Genomic DNA, 11,179 nt, shown 5'->3' with positions numbered 1-11,179 from the left:
GGATATCCAGCGCACGTCCTTCGATGACGGCAATGGCGTTCTTTCTTGATGGGAGAGCTCGGTTCCCACGACGTGGTTCAACGCTGATGTTGACACTGCGGGAGTTGTTCTTGCGCCAACGAAATATAGGTATTGTCGATGATGCGATTGCTATCTGACAGGGGCAAAAGCGTCAGTAAAGTTTGTGTCGCCGGGACTTTACCCCTTATCCAGGTGAAGGTGAAAAGTGGATTTAGAGTTTAAGCACTGACCTGTTGCACCCCTTGTACCTATCTCTTGATGATCGGATATGACGCCGCAGGGTTCTTTTGCTATACAGTGATCACTATAATGACAATGATGGCTCTGGTATATTGTTGATCTTCTTCATGTCCCGTTTGCTTTGTCAATCTATCCTATCCTGAAGTGTATATGAGAATGGCTCGTCACTGGAGAACATCCAATGATTTGTGTGTTTTTGCTAATACACTTTGCTAAAGGAACTTCTCAATCTATAGATGTTGAATTGGGAAAGACTCAGCTTGGTCACTTACCGAACCAAAGTCCAAACATTATCGACATCCACGGTTTTCACGTATGATGTGGAGCTTTTTCTGAAATCTAGTCCAGCCCGATTTTGCCTTTTCCTATTCAAAAGAATATTAGGAAGAGCAAACAACACAACACAACACAACACAACGAAGGTGATTCTAATCGTGATGATAAATGATCATTCCATTCAAATATCCCAGCACACATCATCAGGATGTACATCTGCGAATATATCGTAGGATCATCCTTGATGGGTAGATGAGATAGATTCAATCATGTCGATCTTTTTTTGGTTGCTCACATGATCGTTTGCATAAGATATTAACAACACAGAATCTGAATTGTTACTGGATTTACATTGTTGTTTATTCCACGCGATGTGTTCCGATTCCCGTTCCTTATGCATATCCATTTGAACAATTAATTAAATTGTCGTATTGAGCCAAGGCGAGTCTTTTGATGAGAAAATATACAAGAACGAGAAAAGGTTAAGCGTTAGAGTAAGGTCCAAGAGTATCAAGACAGTCACACAAAGATGAACTCTGATATTCCAAACACGAGACGAGACGTTCGTTCATGCAAGTTCCGGTAAACTCAGCAGTGGCGTTTCATCTCATATTTTATGCCGGCAACGTCAAAAAGCTTATCGAGATCGAATACGAAAAACAAGATGCAGAGGGCGCCGCATTTGCAAGTGTTGCATCGAAACGTCGAAGTATATCCACAATTCGCTGCTCTGAGCACACCGACTGAGCAAGCTACGTGCTCGTTTTGGGTACCTCCATGATGCCGACGGGTATACCATATTATACTATATTCTCTTAAATCCTACATTCTTTATCTCATAATGATTGGATCTCTGTCTTGGAATGCTATACTTTCCGTCATTCCTTGTTCCTCTATCCATTTGAATATACCTCTCGTCTCTTATAAAACTTCCAATCTATGACTGCGTGGCTTGTTCGTCACTTGTTGTGATTGGGGGACAACAAGTATCACCTTGACATTGGTCAGGAGGACATCGGATCAGACATGCTTCGCCCTATAGGATCAATGAAACCGTTAGTTGAGGGAGGTTTCAAGGCAAGGAGGCAAGAAATGACAGCATACATTAGCAGAAACAGCATCTTCATCTTGGAAAAATCTAAGTATCCAGAATATCAGCTAATATTTCCCAGAGATGCAAGAGGGAAGAATTATCAAACAAGAGATACTTACTCAGGTTGAATAGTGACACTGTGAATACCATGACCGTGCATTCTCTGTCTGATCCCACTAGCGACTATCATATAATCCTTTCCTGGAACGATCATGACGTGAACCGAAGCTACCACTGTCGACTCCGATAACTGCCAAATATGCAATTCGTGCACTGAATCGACGCCGTCGACATCCACAATTGATTTTCTAACAGCATCAAGGGAGACATGGGATGGTACTCCTTGTAACAGAATGTAAGATGCTGATTTACATAGCGGTAATGCTGATGAGAAGATGATACAAGTGATCAAGAGTGATACACCTGGATCGAAATAGAGTGTCCATCTACCTTGACAGCTATATGATGGTATGTCAGTCCATATAATATGAACATGGATGACGAGTTGTACTCACAACCAGATGACGAGACCAGCAGCGATGACACCGACGTTCCCAAGACTAAGAAGATATTGTCAGCTTTGTAATAGTCGGACTTGTGTGAGATGTTCGACTTACGCGTCACCAAGAACATGTAAAAATACGCCACGCATATTCATAGATCCATGCGAATGTCCATGTCCTCCTCCATGACCATGATCGTCATGATCGTGATCGTGATCGTGACCATGTGAATGACCGTTTTCGGCATCGATGACGTTCTTTGCGAGGGCTTTCTTATTGTCGTGATCGTGATCATGGTCATGGTCGTGGTCATGGCTATGTGCAAGTTTGGATTTACTTAGAACAGCTGGTGCACTTTCGGTTACAGTTGTTGAAGAAGAAGCGTTTGAAGAACCTGCATCGGTCTTGCTACCACCTACAGGAGGTAAGGTATCATTTTGACCTTCTGTAGGAGGTACTCTTGATGCAGAACCTTTACGGATCTCCTTCGGTCTACTTATACTTGAATTTCTCTTATTTCTTCTACTGGCTGATAAAGCTCTATGATGATGATTAGATGGTGACTTAATTCCACTATCTAAGGAACTTGATAATTGACTTTGTTGACCATATCCGAATTCTTGAGCAGTTTCGATTATTTGAGCTCTTGTTTCTGCTGGATGTTGATACAATTCAGAAACGGAATCTTCTCCATTTTCTTCATTAGTGTCATCTGAATCTTCAGGAAGTGCGATAGCTCCGTGAGAATGGCCATGGGAATGTCCGTGTTCTATTAATATCATGTCGCTTCGTCAATATACGTATTTACCTAAAATCCTGACAATTAAAGTAGAAAGGATGAAGGGCGAAATAAGATTATATTCACTCACCATGGAACAAAAACAATCCAACGATATTACTTAATAAACCCAAACTTCCTACGATAACGATGACTTGAGGACTTGAGATCTCTGGAGGAGCGAAAATCCTTCCCATTGCTTCTAAGAAGATTGAAACACAAAGTGCTACCAAGAACACACCGTTGATCAATGCACCTAAGATTTCTGCTCTTTGCCATCCATAGGAGTTAGCCGAAGATGAAGGTGAAGTAGCTAATTTGATAGTATACAAGGCGACTACTAAAGAAAGGACATCACTAATAGAGGAATGAGATCCGAGTATCAGGTCAGTGAAGAGCCCAGTCTGAAGTTGCAAGATAGGGGAAATAGCAGATAATAGTGTTTACTCACTTCAACATGTGGAATGAATCAGCTACTAAAGCCAATGAACCAACTGTATAACCAGTTATCAATTCCTGATTAAATTGATCACATTTTAAAGGTTAGCATTGTGTGGTCTGTTGCGTGTCCTATATTCTCGATGAATACGAATAGTGGGAACTCACGACTAAGAAGAAGACTGAATCTATCACTAAGAGAGTGATGATTCTCGTTGATCTTGATAATCCCATTTTCGGTTCTGAAGCGGCCGACAGGGTGGTGGCAAGGTGGAATGGACAAGTATCGGGTTTTCTCCTCGTTGAGTGATCCCGGGAATCTTTCAAGAGTATGAACAGAAGATGATAAGAGTGCTGCTTCTATTCTAGCGTTGCAATTACAACCTTTACTTATCTCGAGTACCAGATTCACTCGAAAGAAAGGTGAAAGGAGACGTCTTACTGTTAAATTCGGAGTTTGAATTGACAAAACCATATCATGATCACATAATCACAATTGGGGGACGGGAGCAGAGCACAGAGCGGTTACGGCAGTTGGAATGACTGTAAATGTAATGCTTATTAGAAATATTCCTAATACTCCACCGTGTGGAATCAGTTTGTTTTGTATTGAAAACTACGACTATCCAAAAGCACGCAACCGCCTCATCGGTCAAAAGCGAGGTATCCGGGAGAAGGCATGCGAGCCTTTTAGGCACACCGGTCAATTCAGGACGGGTCGGTAGGCGTGTGAAGCATGTGATTACTGGGAATACTAACGTCATAGGGCTATAATTGGGATGGAAACTTGAGTATGAGAGAAAGGGATTATTAAAGGGAACTGAGTGTTACTCTCATTCATACCGGTAAAACGAACTCATCATCACTCTTTCACCCTTAGACAACACTTTATCTGTACAGTAAATCGTTCCGTATCATCAGCGGGATCACTCACATACGTCCCATATCTTCATACATATCTCCTTGCACTTGGGTGAGCTGCGTACATCATCTGTTACAGAGTAGCGAGAACACGCGTCTCGAATCGGTCCGAGCGTAGATTCCAAACGACAACGCCCGACTCCACCTTTTCAGATCTCCCATCTAGCTATAAACGAACCGAATATCCACCCCTATCACTTTGGGATTCCACAGTATATCGCAGAAAAATTAGAAGCAAACAAACATGATGCACGCCAGTGCAGGTGTGCCAGGAATGGCATACTATTCTTACTCTGCTCAAAATTCACCTGCTGTGGATACCGCAAACAAAGAAAATCCATTCGATTCACTTTCAGTTAGTATACCACCTAGATTGAAGAATATAGGCAGAAAGATAAGTCAAATGTCAAACGACTTTTTACCACCAGGAATAACACCTGAAGAAGAATCTGCATTGGCACCAGCTACAGCAGCTAATTCGTCTTCAAATGCGTTGGAAAAGAAGAAATCCATCGAAGTTCCTGGAATGGGTGATGAACCTGTCATGTGTCCTTTCTGTAATAAACCTTTACCACCAAGTTTATTTGCGGCTCAATTGACAACTCATTCTCATCAACACCAACATCAACACCAGTATCCAAATAGACCTGGAAGTGTCAGAAGGTCTTCCTCTATGAGAGTCTCGTCACCTTCACCTAGATTAAACCCAACTCCGTCTGCACCACTGTCAAGAGTCCCATCAGCCAATACGCCTCCAACTATACCAACTCCACTTCAGTCATCGAAATCGCTCCTTGATGCCTTGCCAGTGGTTACACCAGAGATCAAAACTGTAGAGCCTGCTTTACCAAGTGCTACTTCGGAAAGCTTCGCAGAAACGGTAAAAGAAGGTGATGTTGCCAACCATGATGCTGCTGAGAACATGATCACTGAAGATGAAATCAAACGCTGGTCATCTTTATCCGGTATCTCAATCCCAATATCCTCTTCTTCAAGCACTTCCGCTCCTACTCAAGCTACGGAAAAGAAAGTACCTAAACCGACGCCGAAGCCTATAGAAGAGAAAAAGGCATTTCCATTACTCCCGCCACCACCTCCAGCCGCCAACAAGCTCACCAAGGCTTCTCCTTCCGAGCGTCCCTCGTCAACACAAAAGAAATTTCACATCTTCAGCAAGGGAGGAAAGGACGATGATGACGAGGAAAGTGATGATGATAACGTGGTTTCTGGATATACCAAATTAACCGCTCCAGGATCGCCGTCAGACAGTGAAGGGGAAGAGGGATTGAAGAAGAGAATCGGCGGGAAGAAAGAGGACGGCAAAAAGGAGGTGGTGGAGGAAATAAAGCAGAAAGAATCTAAACCTGGAGAAACCGCGGAGAAAGAGGAAGAGAAGACAGAAACCGGTCAAATACCTTCACCAGGATCAGCTTATACAGAACTCGCAGAAACACAGCAGACTGTCACGACAGAGGCATCTGCGGAGCCCAATGAAGTGAAGAAAGTTCTACAAGAGGTACTTGCACGAGTCAATGAACTGGTAAGCTTGCAGTCAACCTATATTATACCTTTCATGTGATGTCTGACTATATGATTTAGTCCAAATCACAAACCGCTTTACTGGCTTCCCATTCAACTCTTTTGACGTCCCTCAAAATTGCTCGCTCAAACCTCGCAATGGCGGAAGCCAATTCTGAAATGCTAGAAGAACAGCTCAAGCGGACTTCAGCGTCATCTCGGACAGGGACATCGCGTAACATTTCTGGTCCAACGACTACTCCTGGAACCCCTCAACTCACAGCTCCGGCGCCACGCGCGTCTGCAGACCATGTACGAGCAACCACTACTTCCAATGCTATGGCTTCCCCTGCCGCTGTTGCGCGCACACCCGCTCGAGCTTCACTAGAAGAACGAAGTCGACCTGTATCACTGCAAATTACAGCAACCGATCTGGCAAATGCCGGTTCCATGTCTGGACCACAATCTTCCGGTGGTTACGGCTCATCTACAAATAGCAATTCATGGGGATTCTGGAATGGCGGTAAGAAAAAGGTTACCGGCGCATTAAGTCATGTACACGTTCCTTCTGCTTCAACTATGATCAACGCCATGAACGTTCCTTCGAGACCAGGAACTCCTAATATCGAAGGATATCATCCTCGTGTAAGCTCTGAGCAACCCAGTCGCCTTCCATCAACGTCGCCTGCGGCCCCGAATTCCGTCCCATTACCGGCTCCTCGACCCCAACCCACTAGAACAGTTACTCATCAAGCCAATTTGAGTAAATCGTTCAACGAACAACCTTCGTTGTCAAGATCGATGAGTGTGATGAACGTTCCAGCGCAACGAGCAGCTTCGACCAACCTGAGTGTGACCAACAGTGAACTTGCGAAATTACGTCAAGCGTATTCAGCAGCTGTAGCCAAGATGGATGGAATGTCAAAGGAACTGGTTGAATTGAAGCAAGGAAAAGTTGATATGGAAGCTGAATTAGAGAATCTTTCTCAAGCATTATTCGAGGAAGCAAATAAGATGGTGGCGGATGAAAGACGGAAACGAGCCGAATTGGAGGAGTCCTTCAAAGAGGTAAAAGAAGAAAGGGAAGCTCTGAAAGAAACCATCAAAGTACTAGGTGGCAATGTACCGGAGCCAGATGAATCGACGGATATTGCAAAAGAGGACGAAGAAGTTGACCAAAAAGTAGCTAAGAAAGAAGAAGGAGGAGATAAGTTTGCTCCACGAGATTTGGATAAGCATTATGAAGCTTTGAGTAAAGCTATTCATCATGTCTCCAGCGGAGCCGACTTAACTGAACAACGAGGAGAATCAGACGGTCAAGGTCAAATGACAGCAGAACCTATACCGCTCACGCCTTCCTTAAGTTCAGTGATAGGATTAGAGATACCACCTTTATCAAAAGCAATAGCTCAAGATCGATCAAGAGGTGAACCTCAACCCGCGCCTGGTTTCGACATGCAACAAATATCAATGTCATTACCTTCTTTACCAGCAGAAAATAACCCTTGGATAAATTCAAGTCCACCCAAAGTGAACGTCAAAGCCGCTACTCCATCACCACAACCTATATCTTTGGCAGAAGTACCTAATGATACATCCGGTGAGGGGGAATCTCCAGCTGGATTGGGATTTGAAATGGATCTGAGTAATGATGTAGGAGAAGTAGGAGAGAGGAAAGCAACATGAGGATCAGAATAATCTCTACACTCGATACGAGAGAAGGACTGTTGACTTGGAGATCGTAATGATGAAGAAAGGGTGAATATTGTCAGACCTCATAAATAATCATAATTACAGTAGAAATGTCCAAGATGTCATCGATATATCTTTTGTTTTTCCCCATTTATTTGTATCTCTATATCAACTTAATGTATCTATGTAACCACTCTTCGTTTCTGGCCTCCTTTCTTTCCAGCCCATCTGACTGCTAATGTGAAGGGGCGCATTGCTCCATGTCATAGGAGGTGAAGGTCGATCTCTCCATTATTTACTAATGAGTGAATTGATTTAGCGTAAATCAATTTACCTCCACTTTTCGAAAAGTCACAACCGCACAGACAAACAAAATTTCCGTAAATTTCATTGAAAACAAAAGCTCAAATCGCATCGCATCAACATCGATACATGGCTTCAGCGTACATGAAACGAGGACATCAACCAGTCACTGTCCTTTCACAGAGCCAACATTCAGTGCAAATAAAGAATTCAAAATTGGATAAATTCACGTCTCGGGAACACCTGAATTCATGAATGCTCAATATGATAGTGTCGAGTCCGTTTCTGGACAAACAACGACCACGTCCCGGTCGAACGTAGAAGAACAAAGTATAGTACATGAAGCTAGTTCAAAAGGTGATTCTTTGTCATTTAGAGAAATGCCGATAACTTCGCTAGCTTCTACCAAGGCTCCTAATGCCCAAGTCCCCCATATACCCTCATTGTCTTCCTTCCCTTCTCCCCCTTCGTGTGCATCTGACGACAACTCCACGGAAGAACATTCGCCTCATCCTATGAACCCTTTAGGATTATACCTCCTCTCACATCCATCGAGAGGAAGAGGAGTATTCGCTCCTTCGACTATACCTGCAGGGACTTTAATTGAGGAATCACCGGTGCTGGTCATATCTCGGAAGGAATGGGAAGAAGGTAAAATGAACGATACGATTTTGGGCAGCTATGGATTCTGTTGGAAAGACGGTGGAATGGGTATTGGCTTAGGTCTTGGTGAGCTTCCTTCATCGTCCTGGTCCTTGAATGTGTCACGAAGCGTGAGATCTAGCTCTATCCTTTGTTATGTGGGGTGGGATGGGCCTGGAACTCAAAGTGGGGGATATGAATGATGGTAGTGATGGTAAGAGAGTGGGGGGGAATAGGGCACTGTCATTAGGAATAGAATTTGAATATGGCAGTAGATGAGTGAGGCGAAAAAGAGGAAAAAGAAGGAAAAAAAGAAAAGGAATCTACAATATCATCAATGACATATATACTACCGTCAACAAACCTTCATTCAACGCTGTCATTTTAACATTTTACAGCTACACCTTCAACTGTCTGGTTACATGCAGCTGACTCATTTCCTTGTCGCTGCCCTACATAGCTTCATTGTTTAATCATTCTTCTATACCGAATGTCAATTTCATCAGATCATCCAAGACATCAACTATCAAATTCATAACTTCTAAAAAGGTCGAAAAGGGCGAAGAGCTGTGTATTTGCTATTCAGCCGATGAATCGAAACTCTGGTTTACAAAATCTGATATTCATACGGATATAACTGACGATACTCGAGATAAGTCACAGTCATTTGTTATGAATTCATCATCTGATTCGGAGGACGAAGGAGCTTTCTTCACAAAGATAGAACTGGATTCAGAAGATCTGACAGATGAGTTAGAATTAAAACAAAAGAAAGAAAGAGAGAAAAGACTGTGGGCTTCTAGAGCTAGAGACTCCAATGGTCAAATACAAATCAAAAAGAAACCATATAATAATGGTAAAACACATGTTTATTCTCCTCAACCTATACATCTATCTTCATCTAGAATACATGACGAAAATGCATTGGCTGGACCATCAACAATATCGACACCATCTTCTAGAACATCAACACCATCATCATCATCCATATCGATATCCAATTATCCCGAACCATCTACGGATGTCATATCATCCTTACCGCCTCCATTACATTCCACCAATATCCAAAATAGACACACAAAGGACAAAGAGGCGATAGCCGAGTTAGTCGACGATCTGGATTGGGATGAACAATACTGGACAAGTACAAGAGCAGATGGAGTAGGAAGGGAAGAACAGTTTTCCGAGTTCGAGAGGGTGAAAGGTCCTGCTGAGAGAGAGGTCGAGGAAGATCAAGACGGTATGAGTGAGTTAAGTGTTTATCTTGAAGTTTTGATAAAACCTTTGTCCACCCCCGAGTACATGACTGATGCAGTCAACAACAGTGGATATCTGGATACTGGAATTCAAGGATCCAAAATTAACCCGCACGGCTCTAGAGTGAGTGCAGTGTACCGATACTGCAGATCTAGCTTGTGGGTGGCTGATACTGATGATTTCAATAGCTTTTCCAAGGATTTGACAGCTACCGATGATAGAATGCGCCATTTGAAAAGGGTTTGCAGGCGCAAAGAGGATGATCAAGGTGAGTTGATGGATGATGAAGTTGGAGGAGCCCCGGCTCGAGGCAAAGCAAAGACATGGCACTCTTCGGCCAGCATCGTTACATTCTCTCCTCTCATGTAGTAGACTTTGGTTGACAGATTGTCGATTGTGCTGCAGAAATCTGTCGCATCGTATTGAGTCTGGTAACAGAATACGACTTAACAACTCTGACTTCCATTATGACATCCTTCTCAACTACCCTATCACATCTTACACCTTTGATTCATACCGTTCCATCATCATGTGCTCGAACATCTGAACAGCTGAAAATCAAATCACACACATGGCCAGTGACATTATCTGCTCTACCTGTGATATCATCTGATTCATCAGATTGGCCAATCGGACGTAAAGCCTGGGTAACATCAGGAATCAAAAGAGTACTTTCTCTAGGTTTAGAAGCAAAACGTAAAGGTGAAATACCAATAGCTACATACTGTACATCACAACCATCTAATTTTTGGCCCAAAGAAGAAGGTTTCATTCCACCGACAGAAGGTTTAAGAGCTTCAAGCAATGATACTCGAACATCAGAAAATCATCCATTACGTCACGCAACTCTAAATTGTGTAGCATCAATTGCACATCTAAGAACAATAAAACCTTTCACAGATGTACCACCGACTAGGAATGGTGCAGATTATCTTCTGACGAGTTTGACTTTATTTATAACTCATGAACCTTGTGTTATGTGTTCAATGGCTTTATTACATTCAAGAGTAAGAGAAGTCTTTTACGTTTTCCCCAGAAAAAAAGGTGGTGGTTTCGATGCAAATCCAGATAAATCTACTACAGGTTTAGGTATACATGCTAGAAGAGATTTAAATCATAGATTCGAAGCTTGGAGGTATACTGGTGAAATTGATGAAAACACCAGAAAAGAACTAGAGATTCAAGAGGATTTACAAGTTTAGTCATTCAGATTCTTCCAATCATGCAGCATATTAGTCGGAAGGGCAGATAGAAATTCGATGTTGATACGCTTCATCATGGGTATAACATGCGATGCCATACCTTATTCATATTCTATATCTATCAATGCATACATCAGAATTGCGCAATCCTTCATGTTATTGTCTTGACCTGATCCTGTTTCGAGAAGATTCGGACCTTAATTGCCATTCAAGTGCATGGTAGGAAATATTATTCGATCATTTTCGCATGTATACTACAGTAGCTAATTATCGATATTCGTACGATATTATAATT

At 42.6% G+C, this 11,179-nt stretch overlaps 3 protein-coding genes across 3 annotated transcripts; 2 read left to right on the top strand and 1 right to left on the bottom strand.

Annotated features, from left to right (window-relative positions):
• Positions 1 to 1,474: 1,474 nt before the first annotated feature.
• Positions 1,475 to 3,583, bottom strand: IL334_000942 (uncharacterized protein; the record flags this gene model as incomplete). The annotated part of the gene is made up of 8 exons (XM_062932704.1): positions 1,475 to 1,573; positions 1,642 to 1,675; positions 1,750 to 2,088; positions 2,146 to 2,190; positions 2,248 to 2,902; positions 3,003 to 3,268; positions 3,363 to 3,427; positions 3,518 to 3,583. The coding sequence occupies 8 exons, from the start codon at positions 3,581 to 3,583 to the stop codon at positions 1,475 to 1,477; spliced, it is 1,569 nt and encodes a 522-aa protein (XP_062788755.1).
• Positions 3,584 to 4,514: 931 nt separating this feature from the next.
• On the top strand, positions 4,515 to 7,474 carry IL334_000941 (uncharacterized protein; the record flags this gene model as incomplete). Its single annotated transcript, XM_062932703.1, has 2 exons — positions 4,515 to 5,810; positions 5,870 to 7,474. The coding sequence occupies 2 exons, from the start codon at positions 4,515 to 4,517 to the stop codon at positions 7,472 to 7,474; spliced, it is 2,901 nt and encodes a 966-aa protein (XP_062788754.1).
• Positions 7,475 to 8,034: 560 nt separating this feature from the next.
• On the top strand, positions 8,035 to 10,884 carry IL334_000940 (uncharacterized protein; the record flags this gene model as incomplete). The annotated part of the gene is made up of 5 exons (XM_062932702.1): positions 8,035 to 8,512; positions 8,886 to 9,671; positions 9,751 to 9,805; positions 9,871 to 9,950; positions 10,088 to 10,884. The coding sequence occupies 5 exons, from the start codon at positions 8,035 to 8,037 to the stop codon at positions 10,882 to 10,884; spliced, it is 2,196 nt and encodes a 731-aa protein (XP_062788753.1).
• Positions 10,885 to 11,179: the final 295 nt, after the last annotated feature.

The sequence above is a fragment of the Kwoniella shivajii genome, chromosome 1, assembly GCF_035658355.1.
Source record: "Kwoniella shivajii chromosome 1, complete sequence".
NCBI classification, from domain to species: Eukaryota; Fungi; Basidiomycota; class Tremellomycetes; order Tremellales; family Cryptococcaceae; genus Kwoniella; species Kwoniella shivajii.
Note: the sequence above shows the minus strand (reverse complement) of the source record. Positions and strands in the feature narration are given on the sequence as shown.